General features: G+C 39.7%; 1 protein-coding gene across 4 annotated transcripts in view; it reads right to left on the reverse strand.

Annotated features, from left to right (window-relative positions):
- The window catches only part of zswim7 (zinc finger, SWIM-type containing 7), a 63,531-nt gene extending 46,733 nt beyond the window's left edge, over positions 1-16,798 (reverse strand). For all 4 annotated transcript variants that reach the window (XM_010767241.1, XM_010767240.1, XM_010767242.1 and 1 more), the window contains exons 1-4: positions 13,568-16,798; positions 10,699-10,720; positions 9,669-9,771; positions 3,311-3,415 (exon numbers count right to left, since the gene is read on the reverse strand). In XM_010767241.1, coding sequence (XP_010765543.1) covers positions 3,311-3,415; positions 9,669-9,771; positions 10,699-10,720; positions 13,568-13,649 — 312 coding nt within the window. In that variant the 5' untranslated portion in view covers positions 13,650-16,798. The remainder of the gene's footprint in view (positions 1-3,310; positions 3,416-9,668; positions 9,772-10,698; positions 10,721-13,567) is intronic.
- Positions 16,799-16,804: the final 6 nt, after the last annotated feature.

The following is a 16,804-nucleotide window of genomic DNA, read 5'->3' on the forward strand; positions in this document are numbered from 1 at the left end:
ATAGTTCGAGACATGACTTCCTATCTTTCTGTCCAGAAGGATGTAAACTGTCAACATTCCGGCTGTTACGTATACCCCTGGTGGCGTTGAGGGACAACAAACATAGTAGGCCTTGTGCGTCAGCGTACGCGAGAGCGCTTGCTCTGACACACAGCAATGTGACTTGATGCAAACAGCCATCTCGTTTGTGATTCGGAGTTTTTAGAGACATGGGGAACACGGCCTTGGACTCTATATGTGGCACAACCATTCTCTCCCGAGGTATTGTTCAGTACACCCCTAAAGACATAAGATGTCCCTCTCAGACCGTACTCATCGTGTGCTCTGTATATGGGTCGACAACTTCACAGTGCAAAGGAGAAGATCCAGGAGGAACGGAAACGACTAAAGCGCTGCAGATTAATACTCTCTCTTTATAGCTCCTTGCACCTCTTGCTGTCAAAGCTAAACTACCAAACTGAACCAGTATTAACATAATGCAATCTGATGTACCTCGGATATTTGCATGCGGTTTATTTTAATAATTTTCAATGAACAGCAATGCTCATATTGTAAAGGTGAGTTTATTCACCCGAAACCACTTTATATTTACAAATACATTCTTTCCGAGGCGCAGAACACACGCATAAGAACTTAACAAAAAATGACATCGCGGTGTCTTACCCAGACGCACACACACACGCGTATACAACTGCACGTTGTGGTTCCCGTCCTCCGCACCTCTCCTCAGAGACCAAAGTGGAGGTTTGAGAACATCCGTTCTAGGGTACGTACGAACACGTACCTGGGTCCCAGAGGGGCTGTCCACTCAACAGTAGCGGACATCTGCGGAATCAGACACGCTCTCCCTGCTGGCACAGCATGGCTCGACACAGTACACAGCCAGAACCCTGCTCCCGCACACCCCACACACCAGCATCCATGACACAGGTGAAAGGCAACAGACGTCAAGATCGCGTTGGGAATTTCACGTCAGACTAGAACGGAGCTCGCTCGCCCCGGAAACGCTCCCCCACTGATCCTACACATCAACACCCACAACACCACCACGCACTATCTAACCACCACAACAAACACACACACAAAAGACTTGATATCCACATTGACTATTATAGTGATGATGTTTCCTAACGGTTCGCTGCTCACACAACTAACCGGTATCTTGTAGCTAAATGACGCAAAGCCTCGCAAGTCGGCGTCCGTGTGCATGATCAGTGAACAGTGTCACTCCTCTCATACATCAACATCAACATGTTAACAGTACTTAATCCATTCCACTTCGACGCCTAACATGCAACCTTTAGCATAGCACTTCCCTCCACCCTAACATGCCTGCCTGGAATTAGTGTTTCTACATAAAACGCAAGAGGAGAGGTCGGTGAAAGGACAGGAGGTTGTTTACCAGCTCTCGCTTACTTACTCAGGTCTGCTGTGGAGGGGGGGGAGGGGATCCTTTATCTGACCTCTGACCTACTTGTCAAGCCGTATGGACCATGTTGCCCTTATCCAGCAATCGTGAAGAACAATGGCTCAGGGGGATGACTGTTGAGAAATGTCTCCTTCTCTGAGCTTTATACAGGTTTAACTTGGATTGAGAGCCCCTGTTGTGCTTTGTGCTTTGGAATCCTGCTCAATATGTAGTGCGTGTTGTATCGGTTGTGCTGTAAATGGTCCTCGCAAAACCTCAAACCCAAAGTTCCCCCCAGACACAGTTTCTCCAACTCCCCCCGGCCGAAACGCCTCATTGTACTCCATTTGTTCTTCGGAACAGTAGACACACAATGTCACTCTGCTTCTATGGCAAGCGCCTCCTACATGTACAGGCTAAGGCGAATCATGTCTTAAGCGCTGACCAACATAACAGAAGCAGGCCAGCTAACCAATCAGAGCAGACTGGGCTCTGGTTTCAGACAGAGGGTGAAATGAGGTGCTGCAGCACAGGCAGTATGAGAAAAATAAAGAGCTTTTTGAACATTAAAGCATGGAGACATGTCACAGTAGAGGCACAACATACAAATATGATCCTGAAAATGATACTGCTCTCCTCTTGAAAATCTGATCCACCATGAGCCTTATCTTGCATCTTAGCTTCCACACATGCAACATCACAAAACAACTCCATCTACCTAGATTTAAAAGTTGCAGGAGAGTTTGATGAGGCAGTGAATAGTTCAGTCTGTTTTCATGGGGAATGATTTCAGAGATGCATTCTTAGGGAGTCTCCATGGTCTCTGCTTCTCACACTGATTTTAGCAGCATCCTCCAGGGAATAAACTTATCCTGATGCTTGAAGCAGTACTTAAAGCAACAGCCGGTCAGATAAAGACACCCCTCGCTGACCAGAACATAACCTGACCACATTACATCTGTTACACATATTTCAACGGGTGCTTTTTTACACTTTTGCCTGGGCAGCAGTTTTCTCCAGGATACACGCATGATTGACAAGACACGGCTGTGAAACGTCGCAGAGAGTAAATATGCTGCTTTACTAACAATGTATCGCAGATGTGTACTTCTGTTGCTTGGTGTACATATAGAGTTAACACATGCAGAACATTGTGTACGTGCCTCTATGTGTTAAGCGGGTGTGTCATCACAAAAAAAAGTTATGAGCTAAATATATTTTTAAAAGTTCATAACCCATTTGGCCTTGTTTGAAGAAGATATTGTAAATGGGAGAGAGAGTTATTGAAGGGTTATTTTGGTGGCCTGGGTTTCCCAGCACAGGCCGAATAAAGGTGAAGGGTTTATCTGAAGGCACTACTCTAAAACAAAAAAAAGCAAGTTTATTTGTTAATCTCTGTTTTTAAGTTCTCTCTAAAGAGCAATATATTTAAATATAAATATATGGCACATTTTTCCAAGAGGGGAGGCCGGTAGTCTCAGTCTTTTAAAAAATGTAATCTATCATGTAGAATCGTAAAAGTAGTTTGGGTTCATTTATTCAAAAACAAAACAATTAATAGCATTTCTATGTTGTCTGAACAATGTCTGAAATATTAAGAAAAGGTGAAATACTTTCGAATAGCAGGGAAACTTTGATTGTTTATTACCCTAACTTATTTTATCCTCCCTACTTTAAAAAAACAATGTTTAACAACAATTAAACAACAATTACAAAAACGTATGCCTTTTTGCAATACCTTTTTGAAAGAAAAAAAAACCCACACCCGAAATTAGCTAAATGATTTCAATCAAAATCTGATCAAATATGCATAAAGAAAAGAAAATTCTCATTAAGCTAAACTTGCCACCCTTATTCTAATCTAAAGTATTCAGCCTGTATGTAACACTGTGGGACACTCACCAGCGGGCCCTCATTTCTGCGCAGCACGGTGTAAGCAAAGGCCGGGCACGGGCAGTAGTGACAGGACACAAAGCATGTGTACAAACGCCCCGATCCTCCTATCACCTGCAACAGATTCATGCAAAACAAATCTAAATATATGGCAATGCTTGTATTTATGGGCTCAGAACAGTCTCATAATACACACATGCACACAGAAGGATTCACACTTGTATTTCATGATCCGCAAAAGGATTCACACTTGTATTTCCGGATCCACACTTGTGTTTTTCAATGCACACACAAATGTGTTCCGTTTCATATACATGTAAATAAAATCCGAATACAGAAAAAAGTTTTAAATATATATTTTTGATCCACACATTTGTTTTCCGTTTAAAACCTCTGAACCTGCAAACACAAACCGCTTTCTGTGCACGGATCGCTGTGCATTCGTGTGTGGGTTTTTTGAGACTCCCGTGACGGTCAGCCGATTCGTACTTGTAATTTTTTCTATCTATAGCCAATCAGATGTCTCCTCAATTCTAAGCCAATCACATGAGCGCGCCCCCACGAGGGTAGATTTCTTGCGTTCATGACGTAGCGCGTCATCTACGCAATTTGCGCAGTCCGGAGCTGACAGGTCCATGGAGCCTGCCTGCAGGCGCTAATGCAGGACACCTCCACTCTCAGTAAGATTGCCACTTTCCGAACAGGAAATGCACGCAAATAGCAACCTTTATATTATTAAGGTACAGCGCCACTTCCCGAACCATTGATGAATGCGGTTGTAGGCCGGTAAGAAGGACTTCGGAGCGGAGATTTAAAAGGGANNATATATATATATATATATGTATTGGCCTTATTTGAAAGATCATTGACAGAGACAAACGTGGGCGGTTTATTTATGATGGAGGATGTTCACCGATTAGGATCACAATGCTGTTTTTATTGGCCGTGCGTGTGTGTGAGGAGCAGTGGAGACAGTAAAGGCATGAAGAAAAACAAGATCATTCCTGGATACCAAATGTCTCTCAGCTAGTCGAGACATGAAAGGAGTCAGCCATTTCTCCTCTATCTCTCTCCACAACCTTAACCATGACTGCTGGATCAAACCCAGTTGTTTTGTTTTGTTGTTTTTGCCTGTTTACCTCACATTTTTAAATCAACTAACTGTATCGGCGTAATACCAAATGTCAAAGTGATAGAAGTGTTTTGTTGTAATTTCTGATAATTTCAAGATCTCTATGAAGTCTTCTGCAGAGAGATGAGAAAGATGATGTCATCTGCAGACGAGCCCTGCAGCTGCGTGGCTTGTGTGTGAAATCAAACTGTTCACACATTATGTAAGAAGTCATGGTATTTTACTGGGATATAAGTAAGTCTTCTACACCACAGCTGTAAGCTATCACGTCACATAAACTGATTCGGATGGAATATCTCAAAGAGTGTCTTACCGTTGGAGGGTCACAGCACGTGCTAAAGACATGATTTTAAATCCTTATTCTTCAATTTCCAGTTCTGTTAAAAAGGGATTTTAGAGTCCAAAATCCGTGAAATATCCCAACTACAGTTATGGTAAAACATACTTCATACGTTACTCCCTGAGGGTAATTTAGATTTCATAACACTTGCTCCTTTTAAGTATAAAATAAAAATATTTAAAAAATAAATATTAGTACAAACATAAAGAAGTGCACATTCTATGACAACATATAACAACAATAAGTATGTGTATTAAAAACATTTAAGATATTAATGCAGAAAACTAGATTTTTAACCTGATCATTTCGGACTCTCGTTTTTAATGTTTCATAAAAGTGACAGAAAGCCGGTTGAGGTTGCTTCCACCATCAACATCATTTCACATTAGGTATGTTGAGGAAACAAGATAGAAACGATGCATTTTTAAACAAGCCGTACGTAGTTCACTCCCAGCCATAGACAGTGATCTAAGTCTCGCCCTGATGCACATGACACATGAGGACATTAAGTCTGTGGATTAGCTTGACACTGCACAATAACTAATGCCTCCCAAGATGACAAAGCTGGCTCCATTAGTCTCCAGAGCTCGGATAAATCACCTTTCCCTGTGACCCACGAAAGCAAAAAACGTCTTCAACGTGACACTTAATTATAAATAAGACATAAAGAGAGACAAATACATGGGCTTAAAGCACCTCAGTGCGGATGAATAAAGCTCACTGCACTGCAGGATGGAAACAGTACGACTGTGGAGACCGAGCCAAGGACCTCTACTGCTCCAAAGAGCCAGGTTAATTGAAAACCAGCTCACACTCTGGGCCTTTTTGTTGTAAGCAGTCATCATAGATTATGTGGCTCTGCTACAGCTCACACCGCAAACTGAAGGCTTTCACTGCCTGGCAGGTATCCAGGTCTCCCTCAAAACGACACTATACATCCAGATCAGCCATTCAGACAGTCGCTGCGGAAGGAACAGTTAAAGCCTCGGCAAAGCTCTGAAATGCTGGCTCACACAGGAATACTTTTTGGGAGAGTTGGCAGCAGACAGAGGGCGGTCCAAAGTCCTGGCGCTCTGTCCCCTGGCTCCACACCACTAAGAAGGCTTCAGGGAAGTGTAAAGCTCTGGGAAGCCATTAAGACTCACAACCACTGCATCTGTTCTCCAGCACACTGTATAAAGACTGGGATGACTAATACAGTAAGTGCTTCAAGAATTGCCTGTCTCTCATGGGAGTGCTGATGAACTACCTCCAGTGTTAAAAAGCCTTCCACATAAACTTTGTTTTGCGTTCCTGTCACAGGACTGTGGTTTGGAAACGTGATGCCCCTGGAGAAAGTGTATTGAAGGACTGCCACATCTTAAAACCAGGCATTTGCATTAGTACTGCATCCTTACTTCCCCTCTCATCACCTAATCAAGTTATTTCTGCTGTTTGCCACAGAGAAACAAGATCAGGAATAGAGACTTATCAACGATTTCAAACAAAATATAGGGGGCTGAAAAGTTCTCTTCATTCATATATAAGGATGGGAACATTAGTTGAATTTCTATGATCGGGAACATTTGTGAATGTCTTAATAGAATATCTTTTTATCATGTCAAAAAAAACAGGCTCACCCAATAGTGCTTTTCTAAAACCTAGAGATATTTAACGTACAACTCTATTGAAAATAGCTAATTTATAAAATGTGATCAAGATGTTTGCAAATATTTGGCTTTTTTATAAGTCTGATCTTTTATAAATCAATGATGAAAATAGTCAAAAAATTACAATCAACAACTTAATCAATACCATACTGTCCTCAACAGCAACCTCAATATTTAGTTGTGTATAAAACAAAACACACAATGTGTGTGTCCATACAGCTGGAGTCTTAATATTGTTGGGCATACATTACTCACTACTTCTGTTTACTAAAAGCAAACCATAACACGTGAAAGGTCAATGAATGTTAAGAATGAGATATGGTTAAAATATCCCATTGGTTAAATGCCATTCTTTCTTTAAATATTATTTTCTTTTGAAGAAGTAGGAGCCTGGACAACATATATTTTTGATTTATCCAATGTTACAAGATGTCTCTCACATTGCCAAATTGGCACACAAGTCGCAACACTTCCAGTGTACTCAATATTGTCTATGAATATAGTTTATTCCACACATGGGTTTAATTTCTGGAAACCATCTAAGAACACTAATTTAAGGGGCCCTAATATGTTTTGGGAGTTTTCCCTTTCCTGTAGTGTGTTATGTAGGTTTTTTTGCATGTAAATTGGATAGCACTTCAACGCAGTGTACTTATCAGGGGCGGGACATCTTTTAGCGGTTGACCAATCACAACAGAGATTGCTAAGCTAAGGTTTCAGACAAAGGGTGAAAAGAGGTGCTTCATCACAGGCAGTATGAGAAAAATAAAGAGCTTTTCGAACATTAAAGCATGGAGACATGTCACAGTAGAAGCACAAAACACAAATATGAACCTAATATGAGCATATTAGGACCCCATAAAGATGACCTTTTATGATCTGATGAGAGAAATCTGCTCTCTCATCCTGCACACGTCACACAGACTATTTGTAAGGACTCCTGACAAGTGTATGACTAATGACTGTCGGGCTCTATTTTTTAAATGAGCAACTGCTTCAGGAACTGACGTCACTGCTTTCATTCTGTTGGAGAGGATTAAAAACAGTCTCCTTTCACACGATGCTCACCAAATATTATTCAACTTCAGGGGAAACATGCAGCCTGATCATCAGAGGTGCATCTTCACCGATCTTCCATTTTTTTTAAGTCTGTGATTATCTTAAGTTACATTTCATGCCATGCCAGCCATGTTCTGGTTCCAGATATTTAGGTGGGAAGAGCTTGGTTGTTTTCCATCAGCTGCTTTCTGGAGCACCCACTTTCAAGATTAATCTGAGTCAGAGAGAGGGGAAAGCTAAATATTATTGTCATGGCTTAGAGACAGTATTCAAACAGACACTATGTAAACCATAGTCTCACTTAATGCATCACTAACGTTTCAAACATTAAACAGACCTGCCATCATCACAGGAGCAACACTCACTACTGCTAATGCCACACAAAATAAACCAGCAAGATTTATAACAAAGAGAAAGGAGAACGTTATGTGATATATTAGCATGCTGTTGATGTTGTAAAACTTCCCAATGAAGTCATGAGGTGACGCTGACATTCCCAAAACAAAAGCCTGTACCTACATGACGATGGCAAAGCATCAGGAATGTTTCAGTTGGAATTCTGAGTACTTCAAAAATGCAACCTGACTATTTACTCTCTAATTAAAGTCAACAATGCTTGGTCGTGTAAGACTTAAGCGTTTAAAGTTTGCACTTCAAAACAACAAATGATTGTAATAAAGTGGATTATTTAAAGGGAGGTTCTGTTACGTGTTACAATTATTTGACTTTTTAGAAGTCACTATATTTAGATAATAAGATACATTTGAATTGTGTCTGTACAGTGAATATGAAGCCATAGCTAGCAGCAAGTTCAGCTTAGCATAAAGAGCTAAACAAGAAAAAACAGCTTAGCAAAATCCTCCAACTTGACAAAGGTGACAACATATATTATATATATATCGTTTTTTTAATGCATTGAAATACCAAAGCAAACTAACCTTAATTAGCTAAGACCAGTTGGCTGACAACAAAATATACCTACAGCTGTGTGTGAATGGCGGTCAGTGTCTGTATGTGTGAGTCATGTTGAAACTGAAGTGTTGCAACAAGTTCACTTTCAATCAATTCATTAAAACCTCAGTTTATACACAGCAAATCACAGACCTAACTGTTCACAATCTAAACATCACAAAGCGCCAATCATATTTGGAAAATCGGACACATGTATCTATACAGTATTACATATTTCTACTGTGAAAGTTGCTTGTTGGTTGAGTACCAAAAAATTATAAAACGCTTCAGAAACTAACTTGTTCTGGATTTGTTCTCAGAGAAACCAGAGCCACAACCATACGACATAAGTTTGGAGGGGAAAACTATTTTCCAGAACAGAATAATAATGGACAATTGCCTTTCCAGTATATGCTGCTTGACCACTATTGTCAGACAGGCCTTAAGGAAATTAGACTAAATAAAACAGTAAAAGCGCCCACAATTGTCGGTCCCAAAAGAACAGAACATGTCTTTTTTTAGTTGCATTGAGCTGTTGTACAGTTCCTTTTATAAATCGGTTTTTGCAAGGGCCTGAAGGAGTTTACAGGAAATGTGGGTCCCAATGACCACAACCTCAGTGGGCTGCCTCTTTGAGGAGAGGGTGACTCAGGTCAAAAATCGCACCCTGGGGATTTACTATCAGGGAGGGAAATCTAAATGTTCTCGATGTCATATCATGATATATCTGGCAATACAAGACCGCAAAACCTTTTTTTCACTATTAATATCCACCCCTGAGTGCTTCTATTATACCATTATAAAGTGTCACATGTTAAATTAGCTTCAATTAGCACACAGTAGTGTAGGGTGTGTTTGTGTGAGGCGTGCAGGGACTAATGGATGTGCCACAGGTTGAAAACATTAATTGAATGAAGATAACTGACTGATGGGACTTGTTTTTGTTTTTTTTATGAAACCATGAATCAAAAGATTCAAACTAAAAGATCAGCTGCTCAAGTGGGTTTGACAGAGTTCACATTGTCTTTACAGATAGGGCATTCAATCCTGATCATTCCATTGGTTTCATTCAAAGAGACTCATATAATCCTGCTCACATTGCATTTGTAACTAAGGTTGGAACGACTAATATATTATGGTGATGATTTAGTGTAAGGATGCAAACCATTTGATGTGAAGTATATAAACTGCAAGTACAGTTTGAAAAGCTCCAGATTTGACAGAAGCATGACGGACCTGGAAAGCTTTGCGTCCACTGGGAGATGACAGACAGGTGACTGAGTGCTGGTCAACAAGGTCCAGAGCCTGCAGCGCACACGGCCCGAAAACAAACTTCAGCCTGAAAGAACGAGGAAGAAACACAGACAGATATTGGACATGGCATAAATACAGAAACTGCTGAGTAGGAGTCTGAATTTTTTTTTGTGAACATTGCATTATGTGTGAGTGTGAGGGCCTGCGGTGGAGTTCCTAATTAAATAAGCATGTTTTAACAGTCCCCGGCTGTGAACTTCAGGCACAGTTAGTAGAAGAACCAGAACCTGCCTCTTCAACAATCACTTCTACCCTGTATCACTGTTGAATCTTCTCACAATGTGAATCTAAGGCGAAGCACTTGCTCATTTATCGTAGAAGACAAACACTATAACAGTTTCTTTAAAGTCCATGCTAGAGATGGAAGAAAAAAAATTATTTAGCTTGAAACCAAACTGAAGCTTTTTTTGTACATTTTTTAAATCTATTTTATAATTATTCATTCTTCACAGCACCTATTTTCACCCTCTTTCTGAAATGAATGAAACACATATTGTTGTTTTTTTCTTCATATCTTTCTCATGAGGCAGATATGAGACAAACCAGGAGACAAATATAAAAATAGGATTATGTCTGCCTGTGAATGATGAAGAGCCAAAGCTTCCCGACATACAGGATGTGGCCGTGTTGACCCAGACAGTGAGCAACCTTCTCTCTCACTAAGTGAACAACTATGAAAGCCAGGAACATTTCTCTGTAAAGACACAAAGCAGCATCATGACATTGTGTCTCACTGTTACATCACAAACCCAGACAGTAAAAAAAGGCCTCTCATCCTCCGCAGTGTGGCTTCTGTACTTAACTTAGATCATTACTCTGATGAGGAAAGATGACTACCGTGAGAAATTAGGAAAAAAACCTGCAAAACAATGTTAGTGATTGTAGGCTGTGGGGTTCATATCTGTGATGGAAGTTAATTGATGATAATGGGAATGATGAAATTGATACTTACGCAATAAGCAGGTCATCAGGTACTGCAAAAGAAAGAAAAATGAAAACATATTTTAAAATGTGTGATCATGATTACTAAAAGAAATTGACAGATTGAAGAGTGATACAACTACAATTATACTTATTTATCTAGTGGGTGGAATCAGTTTTGAAGACATTCATAAATTCACAATCTTCCTACAGTGTAAGGTCAATATTTGATATTAAAATACACAACACAGAACAGAACCTTAAGACTACATCATATTTTTACATTGTGGTAATGCTACTCGTTAGTATATGTGTTTATGACTCGTGATACAACAATCTAGAGGCCAGACAGTTATGGGTTGGAGTCTACTGACTTTTTCAGAAAATCCGGGTGAAAACGACTGCTGAAATGGCCTTGAGTCTTGTAAAACGGCTGCAGCTTAACTTTTCAAACCTGCATTACTGTTGAGTCCCTGGGCCTGACTTCAGTATACAGATAAACCAACTCTTCATAAAGCCAACGTTTCAGTGGTTCAGTTTGTTTGTCTAATAAATGGACCAAACCCACTGAATAATGGTAACAAAAGCCCAATGAGGCATAGCAGTTGTGTTTTACGACTCGACATAATCCTTTATGGACAATATACACAAAACCTTGTCGTGGGTTTGTTTTGTCATAACCTTCCCATATTTTATGTTGTGTGGCGACAAAAACACTTCGGGGGCAACTGTATGCAACTTGTGTTAAGAAATTGTAATGTTGCGTGACAATTTAGGAATGTGATGAAACGAAAATGTTTGTCATGTGTTGATTCAGACAGTTTCATGTTGTTTATGATAATAAGCTTCTTCTTTTTTTTACAGAAAATAAGGGCATAAATTATGGCATCATTTATTTATTATGCGTCCCAATAAGCAAACATGCAAGAAAGACCTCTAGTTATAACTTATAGAATATATGATGGTTAAATTCCACTTAGCTGCTTCTTTTTCAGGTCATGACTTATTGGGACCAGTGATGCAAACACAGGTATGGTGAAAAAAGAGAGAACTATTCGAAGCAGGAAAAAAACAGGGTAATATACCATCTGACAAAGGCCTGTGCTATAATGCTTCAATTAACTGGTTATTTTTTATAATATACTCAGATCAATAGGAGACAGAGATGTTATAAATCAAGGATTTTTATTATTATTTACAGCAGGGGTGGGGAACCTTTTTCCTTTCAATTTTTACAAAATCCTCCGAGGGCCGTACAAATTATTGAACTCAACCTCTTCTTAAAAAAACTAAAATCACAGCCAATTCATTTGGCCTTTCTTTCATGCTGTGCAAAGAAAAAGCAACCTCTTAATCCAAATATTTTACCATGACTCGCGCATGCATGCGCACAATGTGGAATGACCACCAAAACAGAAAGATATGGACACAAGATGTGTGCAAATGTATTTAGTATCCATGTTAACATGATTTAAGTGGGGGGGACCTAACCTCCTCTAGGAGGGTCCGGGGGCATGCACCCCCGGGAAGATTTTTTTTTAAAATATTGAAGTTAAAAGCATCAATCTGGTGCACTTTGAGAGCAAAATCAAGAGACCTATGGATACATCTCTCAACACCCATATGAAACAGAACTGTAAACAGATTTTTCTTTTGGGATATTTTACAAATCACTCCCCTTTTAAACTCTATTCTTGTTATTGTTAACAACTTTTTTGTTACTGTCATATAGTATTTTATACCTGTTTTTCATTTAGTCTAATGTCTCATTAATAATTATAATGATCATATCAAGGTGTGCCTTAACCTCACTGAGCTGAGGTTATTTGAGCCTCTCAGGAGAGAGCTCTCTTCCACCTGGTTGTAGAAAAGCTCTTTAAATTCGTTAGCATAGCTAGCTAATCAGATGCTAATAACAACAGATCGCCACTGTGCTTACAACTAAAGACACAACCACGCAAACACTGCGGCATGTGTACGGCTCCTTATGGGTACTGCAATATTTGAAGAGCTGGAGCGTCGTTCCGGTGCTCTCCGTAAGCACTCTAGTCTAGTCTACACTCCTTTCAGACGAGACATAACCAGGTGAAGACACGTTACGCTCGTGTTGTGTTCAAGAAACCTGTCCTTGGCCAGGAAAAACAGGCACTCGCAAGTTTAATTATTTTGCGATCTAGATTTCTTCTTCCTGTTTGAAGTGAGAAGTTGTCCGTCAGTCGGATGGACTAACGGACGGACTGACCCCCCTCCCCCCCCAAAAACGAAAACTCTTCGGTTCTCCACGAATTACACAAGTCACCCAAAGCAGCGTTAAAAAAGCGGGAGGCGCCGAAAAGCGACTAATTTGCATCACTGTGGGACACACAAACAGAACAGGAACTTTGTTAATATTAGTAGAACCAACAGAGATTTCTAACAAGCCAATGTCTGTTATTAAATAGGTTTGCACCCTATGGTTTGAACCCTTGAAGTGAACACATACATTTGGAAGTCATTACAGAGGAACACACCTGTACTTTCCTGTTAGTGTTTGCTGTGAGAAAAGCCCTGTTTATTCATCAGGTGTGTAAACCTAAACTAGTGTACAGTGACAGAAGTGTGTACCAGCAGCGCCTCCCACAGGCCAAATATTAAACTACATCATACAACAACAGTTAAAATGTAAGAAATGCTGCATGAACGCTACTGTAAAGCACACAACGACAGCTGTTTTTGACTTACTGTAAAGTTAACTAGGGCGTACTAACCAAGGGTAAGTTAACATTAAGTTTGCTTAAATAGTCAAGCGAGTTTGTCACGTTCTGCTATATTAAAGCTAGTAGTGCTACAGCTACATTTCCACTAAAACTGCCCCCGGGAATAATTGTTTGGTCTATCTCTCTTTACCAGCCTCGTCTTACTTTGGGAAGTTTCCTGGTATGCTTTTTGAATATCTCGGAAAAGCTGTTCAGCAACTGCAGGTAAGAACGAACGCATCTTCATTATGGATGTGCACTTTTCAGACCGTTTCGTTTCAGGAAGTCACCAACTCCGGTAGCCAATAAACTGCGACCAAAATATAACGACATCCGGTTCGAATGTCTGATTTCCCTCCAAAATAAAAGCCAACATACCTCAAGCGTTGTATTTCTTCGGAGACCCTTGAGCTTTTAGGCCTTTCAACGTTTCAAAAAGGACGAAGTAGAGTTCATTTTAAAGTTCCTGCTACTACATAGGCACATTTAATTTTGATTTTAAGAGTAGCCAATACAAGTATTGGGAAAATAGCCTGCTTTAATCCTTAAAATAGTCTCTTTAGGGGCATGTGTATGTGAAGGAAGAGCAAATCCCGGACATACTTTCATGCAAATTCAGGACAATATTTCCAATGCACCGCCAGACTATTGCCATGTTAATATCAGGCTATATATTTTAAAATATAGCAAAGATTTTTAAATATAGCAATATATATCTTTAAATAATAGCAAAAATGTAAGTGTTATTGAGAACACAGATTTGTTTACATGTACATATTCCCTATCATGTCTATTTAAGTCCCATTTCTTGTTTGTATACTGTCTTGTTGTTTTTATATTGTCTTGTTGCGCATTGGCACCTTGAGTTCATATTGTAATTTCGTTGTACTTGTACAATGACAAATTAAAGATCATATCTTACTTCTCCATTCCACATCTGTTTCCAGGGTCCTGGTGCATGTCACTAACACACTGCAATACTTGAATGGAATAGAACCACAATCAAGTTCATTACTACTATTGCTTTTACTGCCATTATGAATCATAATGTCTGCTGTGAGACTGCTCTATACCAGATTCCAGGAACTGGCTCACCTAAATGGAAAGCACCTACATATCTTCTGTGAGATCGGCCTATAGTTGTGCATTATCTCATCCACTTTACTGCAGCAATAAAGGTATTTTTCTGCATTTGAAGGTGCTCGAATGCGATTAATTGTTTTCTATAACATTTATTTGTTATGAACCGCAACTTGAAATTGCTAAAGACTGTGGTAAAAATGTTTTCGTTTTACATTTCACATCAAAAGGATCCTGAAGAGTTGTGGTACATGTCAGTCAATGACTGTTGTGATTGATCAGGCCATAATCTAAAAAACTAAAATGGTATTGGTTAATTTAATAGATGGCACACCTCACATTTTTCAGTGGTGGAGAACTGATCCACTTTATTTGATTGGTCTGAACTCTTGTAATAGCCTACTAAGAGACATTGTGCGATACAAACATTGCATTTCAACATCATAGGATACACGGATTTTCAAGTCTCAATTTCAAAAAGACAAACAAAAAAAAAGTCACCACTGCGAGTTTGTTAGAGCTGAAAAGATGCGGCTTCATGTCGGATTTCTTTAAGATTCAAGTTTGTAAACTTTTTTGTCATTGCCTTTGTAAACACATAACATCCCCTCCTTAACAGGATGGATGACGAAGATGTTGAAAAAAAAATTCTGAACATGTGCTATGACAAATGATTCAAGATCAAAATAAAAGGAAAGAAAGGAAAGTTTAGAGCATAATGGATTTGTTAACTGAGCAAAGCTGAAAGACAAAACATGGTAATTTTTCACCATCTGCAACGGAAAGTTACTGCCATTTATGAAATTGACCTATAATAATTCAAAGCTTTATGCCTCGACTGACACAACGAAAGCAGAGATTAAGTGGTCACGGTTTTGAGCCACCATGACGGCAAACATTTAACGGTACCAAACACTTAAAACTGTAACTGTGATGCGTCAACACTACAAAATCATGTACCAGCTACAGGAAAACACAGGAAGTTTCAACATCCAGATTTCTGTGAGTGGTGGGAAAAGGTTAAAGCACATCTTAGTATACTCTTATGCTGGAGGTTGAATAAGTTACACAGCAGGTAGTATGCTTTTTTTTCTTGTCAAAAGCTACAAAGCAAAAAAGTGCAACAATGGTGCAGACCATTCTTTATGTTTGGTTAGTTTTGTCTTTGTGTAATGGAAAGACAATTTACAGAGTTCAGATTTTTTTCAGGACAGTATAAAAAAAAAAAAAGAGGGACTACAGAAACAAATACAAACATCAAACACCAACATATATCTCTGAGAAAATTAGTTAAAGCTGCCTTCTTTCTCAAGTCACAAGGCATGGCAAAACCTGACTTACTATTTTTTTTACCATGACAACATTTGAGCAGATAATTCTGGACAGGTTGGAAACTGCAGAGAGAGACAGCTAAACACCACGGTCAGCTCTATTGAAAAAAAAGCATTGGCTCACTTTAATTACTCAGACGCAGTCCAGGAGTAGTCATATCTTATCCGGCTAAATTAAGCTTATATCAGACTTTTCACCTTTCTGCTATGACACCAGTGTTCTCAACTTGTTTTGAAGAAATGTCTCTGTCTAGAACGGGGTGAGAAGTTTCCGCTACCATCTGATAGTTACAATCCACGCATCATCTCCACTATGTGGTGAAGATAAAAAAAATAATTGCTGTTTTAATTGTTCATCCGTGTCCACGATGTTCAGGCTCTGGTGGAGCTTGGTGGATGGCGCGCAGGGGTGGGGGGTAGCACTCCATTCGTGGGCAAATACAAACCAAAAGGTCTCTCTCAGCGTTGCTATGGTAAAAATATTAGCGTGGGTGTCAGGTCATGTGGGGCGGACTGGGAGAGACCAACTGTGATACCAAAGATTACACCCCTCCTCTTCCCGTTTAAAGTGGATCAATTTAAAAGCGACATTAAAATAAGAAATAATCAAGTTAAGAAAAACACTGCAAAAGGTTACTCTATTTACATACAATGATTCTTAAAGACAACGTATATCTTTACAGAAATCCCCAAAAATCTGAAATAGTCTCTTATGTTGTTTCTTTTTACATAATAAGTTCTTCATCTTTACTACAGCTCACGTCGTCCACTCGGCCAGGGTTTCATGTCTCCATCAGGCTGGGTGAGTGCTTCCAGAACAAATCCAGTCTCGTTCTGGAGAGCCGTGCCTGTCACTAGCTGCTGCTTCAACTCTTTGCTAACAGCCTGGGGGCGCCATAGCACCAAAAATAAAAAGGACACCACCCCATCCACTTGTCACTCTCACCAGTCAGCGAGGATAGGATAGTTCTGGGAGAGGGGAGAGGGGGGG

Source organism: Notothenia coriiceps, unplaced genomic scaffold, assembly GCF_000735185.1.
Source record: "Notothenia coriiceps isolate Sejong01 unplaced genomic scaffold, NC01 NC01_scaffold00004103, whole genome shotgun sequence".
In the NCBI taxonomy this organism is placed as follows: domain Eukaryota; kingdom Metazoa; phylum Chordata; class Actinopteri; order Perciformes; family Nototheniidae; genus Notothenia; species Notothenia coriiceps.